Source organism: Echinops telfairi, unplaced genomic scaffold (genome assembly GCF_000313985.2).
Source record: "Echinops telfairi isolate 266 unplaced genomic scaffold, ASM31398v2 ScPeMD7_7469;HRSCAF=8507_0, whole genome shotgun sequence".
NCBI lineage: Eukaryota > Metazoa > Chordata > Mammalia > Afrosoricida > Tenrecidae > Echinops > Echinops telfairi.
In genome coordinates, this window is record NW_022111372.1 from 37,792,796 (window position 1) to 37,798,717 (window position 5,922).

Below are 5,922 nucleotides of genomic sequence, written 5' to 3' on the forward strand. Positions count from 1 at the left end.
CCCCCCCCGAGAGCCGCTGCTGTTAGGGCCTCAAGTTGGTTCTGACCCTTTGCAGCCCCGTGTAAGCGGAAGGGAGCCCTACCAGGCCCGCGCCGTCTCACAGTCACGGTTACCTCTGAGCCCAGGGCTATAGCCTCTGTGTCAGGCCTCTTTGTGGCTGACTTTCTGCTTCACCAGGCGCGATGTGCTTTCCAGGGACTGGTCCCTCCTGGCAGCACGTCCCGAGTGCGTGTCAAAGATGAGGTCTCCCGTGCTCACTTCCGAGGAGCATTCTGCCTCTGCTTCCAAGACAGGCGTGTGTGGGTTTTGACAGTCCGCAGTTTGGGGCTTGTTTTGTTTTTTCAATATTCTTCGCCAGCACCATCATTCACACGCATCAGCTTTTCTGCAGTTTTAAGGAAAACTCCATAGTCCAACTTTCACATGTACATGAGGCAGTTGACAATGCCCGCCCCGGTCGGGTGCACTGCAGCCTTCAAAAGGACGTCTTTGCTTTCCAACACTCCAGCGGCCCCGTGCAGCAGATTTGCCCAGTGCGGTACGCCCATTGATGTCTCCGCTGCTGCTTCCTTCCGTTGATTGTGGACCCCAGCAAAATGAAGCCCTGGACGACTTTGATCTTTCTCCGTTGATACGTCAGCACATACTGGCCCGGTGGTGGGGACTTTGGTCTTTTCACATGGAGCTGTCATCCACACTGAAGACTGCAACCCTTGGTCTTCATCAGCAAGTGCTGCAAGCCTTCCTCACTTTCAGCCAGCCAGGAGATGTCATCTGCCTGTGGCAGGTTGTTAGTCAGCCTTCCTCCCATCCTGATGCCACACTCTTCCTCATGTAATCCAGCTTCGCTGACGATTTGCTCAGCACACAGATTGAATTTGGTATGGTGAGAGGGTACAGCCCAATGCCCACCTTTCCCAACTTTAAACCATGCAGTATTCCTCTCTTGTTTCCACCGAGCTGCCACGGGTTCCCCAAGAGCACAATGACATGTTCTGGGGCTCCTCGTCTCAGTGCCGCCCCTTGTTGGTGATGATCCACAGTCATGCCTTCCAGGGGCGTCAGTAGAATACAAGTTAACAAGTTAACATCTTTCTGGTACTCTCTGCTTTCAGCCCAGATCCATCTGTCTTCGGCAATGAGGTACCTCCTGCCGCTTCTGAATCCAGCTTAAAGTTCAGAGGCCTCCCTGCCAGGGTATTGCTGCCACTTGTGTGAAATTGTATTCGGAATTTTACTTGCATTGATATTAATGATACTGTCTGATAATTTCCACGGTCTGTGGGATCACTTGGGGATCCTTGGTGGCGTAGTGGTTAGGGACTGGACTGCAGACCACAAGGTCAGCCACCGCTGTATAACCCTGTGTGCGACAGAAGGAAGCAGTTGTACCCTGTCTCACGGGGTGCTAGCTGTGAGTCGGAATCAACTCGGGCAATGGGTGTGGCTTTGGGCTTTGTTCATTGGATCGCTTTTCTTTGGAATGGGCACAAATGAGGGTCTCTTCCAGTTGGTTGGTCAGGTAGCTGCCTTAACTTCCCAGACCAGACAGGTGAGTGCTTCCCTTCACCGGTATCCTCTCGGTCCCTGGAGTTTGACGTTTGGCTAATGCCTTCATCCCAGCTTGGACTTCTTCCTCCAATGCCACCAGTGCTTGCGCATATGCTGCCTCCTGGAATGGTGGCAGGTGGACCCGTTCTTTTTGTACAGTGACTCTGTATTCTTGGCACCTTCCTTTGATACTCCTTGCATCATGCAATATCTTGCCCATAGAATCCCTCATATCGCACCTGGAGAGCTGGTTGTCCCATAGCTAATTGAACGAGCACCCTACGGGGGGATGGTCAGATTGTATCCAGCCTTCCTTTGGTTTGTATAGCTGTTGGAGGTATCACTGCTGTATTCACATGCAGAGTGTACTCTGGTCAGTTTTTATTACGTGGACGGAGCCTGTGAAGCCACAGCAGTCGGGGTGAGCACCCGCCCTCCAAGCGTGTCCGGCCTCGGGCAGCTTCAGAGGGTGCTGCCGTGGGGTCCAGGGTCAGGGAGCAGAGAAGACAGGTGAGACTAAAGCTCGAGCAGTGGCGTGCCTGGCTGAAAGGGGTGTGGACTGTCATCCTGAAAGATGTCACCGAACTGCCCTCCAAACCGTTGGCCTCGGTTGATGCCCATCCAGCAGTGGGGCGGGGCAGGGTGGGGAGAGGCGGGCCCTTCTCAAGAGTCTGTTGACACAGTGATGGCAAAAGAGAAAGTCTCTTGGGGGTTTAAATTTGGCATTGAAGTGTTTATGTTTTTAGCAGTAAAATACCATATTTACTTGTGTATGAGCCCGAATTTGTCAGCACATATTTAATGCCGTTTTTGTGGTAAAATTAGGTGCCTCAGCTGATACTCAGGCAGGCTATACTCACGTATATACGGTAATATGTCATGCAATTCAGTGGTTCCATCGTATTTTTAAATAGAGCCCTACCATCACCTCCACAATCCATTTAGAGCATTTTCTTCTTTCTTGTAAAGGTTCATTGTTGTCGGCTCCCTGTTCGCCCCAAGTTTCTTGGTTGAAGTGGCTTTTCCCCTAGCTGCCAGTGAAGTCCGTTACCTTTTGTTTGGGTGGGAGGGGGGACTGACATAACTTGTTCTCACACGCCTGTTTCTGGGGTCTGCTGTGCTCGACTGCCGCGTGACTTCTGTGTGCACGGAGAAAGCATTGCTGGGGGGGTGTGGGGACTGCAGGCTGAGTCTGCACCCTCGTCCACTGCCCCATCCCCATCCTGCCCTAACCTCCCTCCCGGGCCCTGCTTCTGAAGCTTTTCCGTGACAAATGACGTCTACACACAGGTACAGACGTACGTAGTCACCCACCTCAAACTCGCCCCCGGGGCTGGGGGCCATGCTCCCTGAGGAGAGGCCCTCTGGCTGCCGGGAGGTGGGCTGGCGGCGCTCTGGTGTGGCGCGCTCTGGGGAAGGCTCTTCTCTCTGGCAGGAGCACGTTCGCCGTGGACGGGAAGGACTGCAAGGTCCACAAAGACGTGGAGCGCGTGCTGAAGGAGTTCCACGGGGCTGGGAAGCCCCTCGGGTGCGTGCACCCCGGGGCTTGGCGGGGAGGGAGCCCGAGGCCAGGCCGGGGTGGAGGGGGGAGCAGCCTGTGGTGCTACCTTGGAGCCCCTGCTGCTCAGGGCTGAGCAGGGTGGTCTTGATCCCCTCGCCCGTCTTTTCAGGTTTGCTGAGGAAGTTTCACATGGCCTGGAGGGCTGGCGGGCATCAGGAAAGGGGTGGTCCGGCCCCACCAGCGTCCCACAATGCCTCTGGGCAGCCTCTGGTTGACAAGCCGCCCTCCTGCCTGGCCCCTGCACACTGGTCAGGGTGCTTGGACCGTAGCCCTGCCTGGTGTACCCACAGCAGGGATGCTTGTCACCAGCCCTTCCAGGCCACCGCCTCAACCACGAGGCCACCCACCAGCCCCACAGGAGACATGGCCAGACTGATGGCGACGTGCCGGTGTCCGAGCTGCCCTGTGGTCCCCTGCCCTCATAACATGGCTGCAAGGAGGCCTGGCCGATTCTGCTGGCCTGGGGCTTTGGGTGCCCTTGGGTGCCTCCCCCCTCCCTGTGCTGGGGAACCCCACCTGTACGTTGATGTGTGTGCTGGGGTGCCTGGCTTGCCATCTGCCGCCCCAGGTAACATGTAATGGTGGCCTTTGCTTCCAGCTTGTGCTGCATCGCGCCTGTCCTTGCTGCCAGAGTGCTGCATGGCGTGGAGGTCACCGTGGGCCATGAGCAGGAGGAGGGCGGCAAGTGGCCATACGCTGGGACCGCCGAGGCCATCAAAGCCCTGGGTGCGAGGCACTGCGTGAAGGACGTGACCATATCCTTTCTGGCAGCTGGGGGCGGTTCCCAGAGCACCTGGGGCTCACCTGGGGCCTCTCCTGCTTAGGGCTGCCCTCGGCTTTGACAAGGTCTAATTGGCAGAGCTGGCCTCTGCCTGACAGCATGGACACTCACAGGTCTCTGGGGGAGGGAGGATTGTCCCTTAGAGGCCGATCCGTGGTGCCTGTTCCACAAGGATCTCTAAGTGAGGGCCCTGTGATTGGCATGCGATGCTACGCTGATAGAACTGGCGCTCCCTCTACGTTGTTGGCTTCTCTCCTGCTCCTGGGCTGTGTCCCCTCAGGGTTACCGCAGAGACAGCCAGTAAGGAGGGCTTTGCCTCTCACTCCATTCTTTAAAAGTCCCCTAGTGTGTGTGTGTGTATGTTGTATTATATAGTAATATATGTTATCCTACTGTGTAATGTAACATGTATGGTATAGTCAGAACGTACACACATGCACTCTGTGAGTGTGAGAGTGCTGTTTAAGGAATTGTCTCATGTAACTGTGGGGCCTGGCTGCAGGCTGGAGACTCCTACAGGCTTGTGTCCCAAAGTCCACAGGTCAGGGCTGAGGGGAGTGGGGGCTGTGCAGGTGGAGTGCACCGTCTTGGTGCTTCAGGCCCTCCACTGAGCAGATGGGGCCCAGCCACCCGTGGAGGGCGCTCTGCCTCACCTAAGGGCTGGTTACATCGAACAGGGTCCACTGTTTCAGAGCGAACCTGCAGGTTGTCCCTGGGAGCCTCTGTGGGGCTGTCAGAATCCACCCCACGGCTGTGAGGGAGTTTATCTTTGAGGCCAATGTAGAAGGAGCCCCTGGAGGTGTAGTGGATTTAGCTTTGGGTGCTAACCACAAGGTCAGCAGTTCAAACTCCTGAGACACTGGGGGAGAAAGATGAGGCTTTCTGCTCCTGTAAAGGTTCACAGCCTCACACTGCGGCAGTTTCTCTCTGCCCTACAGGCTCTCTGTGAGTCAGCGTGTGCTCAGTGGCAGGCAGGGCTGGGGTGCTGCTTAGAGCAGCATCTGACTGCACCTGGGCACGGCAGCCTAGCCGAGCAAACACCTAACTACCCACAGTGCCAGTCCCGCGGATTCTAGCTGCGTAACGGGGCAGGGCATCCCAGCAAGCCTGTCGTGGAGGAGCTCACCCCAGGAAGAACCTCTCCTCGGGAGTTAGCTGCAGTGCGGACCAGACAGAATGCAGGGAGGCTGTTGAGAGCAGTGGGAGGCCTGCTGACCCTTTTGAGGGGCCAGTTTTTTTCCATAACGTCTGCCCACGAGGCCCACGTGGACCAGAAAAACAAGGTGGTCACGACCCCCGCGTTCATGTGCGAGACCGCTCTCCATCACATCCACGATGGCATCGGGGCCATGGTGCGGAAGGTGCTGGAACTCGCCGGGAAGTGACAGCCCCACACGGGGACTGCGCCCCTGCTGCCCCTGCGCCTGCTGCCGTCCAGCCTGCTGGTGGCACGTGTTTGTTTGGCTGTTAAGTCCGTAGGTATTGTCCACTGTAGGAGGCGCGCCATGGTCCCAGCGTGGGGCGATGAAGTGAGACACCCCTCGTCTGCCCTCCTCCCGCCTTGCTCTGCTTTTGCTTAGGAGGAGGAGGAGCGAGGCTGCCAACGCTGCTGTCAGGAGCCGGGGATGGGGTGGGGGTGGGTGGGGGATGGCCTCTGCGTATCCAGCACTGTTGTCCGAGACCATCTGTGAGCCGGGCGGGGTCCCGCAGCAGACGGCCCCTTGGCAGGGAGAGTCAGTTTCTTTCTCTAGTGGAAAGGCAGCAGCAGCATCTCAGGCCCTCTGAAAGCAGCAGGCGAAGACGATGGCCAGGTCACCTGAAGCGGTCCTCGGGAAGAAGGGCCCTTGCAGGAGCCTGTCCCTAGTGAGGGGTAGCAGTAACTGGCCCAGAGCAGCAGCGCCTCGCGGAGGAGGGATGGAGGAGGAATAAAGTTGGGTGACACAGCCTCTCGAGTCTGCCTCATTCTCCTGTGGCCGCAGCCCTGCTCTGTGCCCCTGTGCCCACACCCTGGCCCCATTGGCTTACATTC

General features: G+C 57.2%; 1 protein-coding gene across 1 annotated transcript in view; it reads left to right on the top strand.

Moving 5' to 3' along the window:
• The window catches only part of GATD3 (glutamine amidotransferase class 1 domain containing 3), an 11,035-nt gene extending 5,511 nt beyond the window's left edge, over positions 1-5,524 (top strand). Inside the window, exons 4-6 of the mRNA XM_030888836.2 lie at positions 2,987-3,079; positions 3,711-3,867; positions 5,150-5,524. Coding sequence (XP_030744696.1) covers positions 2,987-3,079; positions 3,711-3,867; positions 5,150-5,278 — 379 coding nt within the window. The 3' untranslated portion in view covers positions 5,279-5,524. The remainder of the gene's footprint in view (positions 1-2,986; positions 3,080-3,710; positions 3,868-5,149) is intronic.
• Positions 5,525-5,922: the final 398 nt, after the last annotated feature.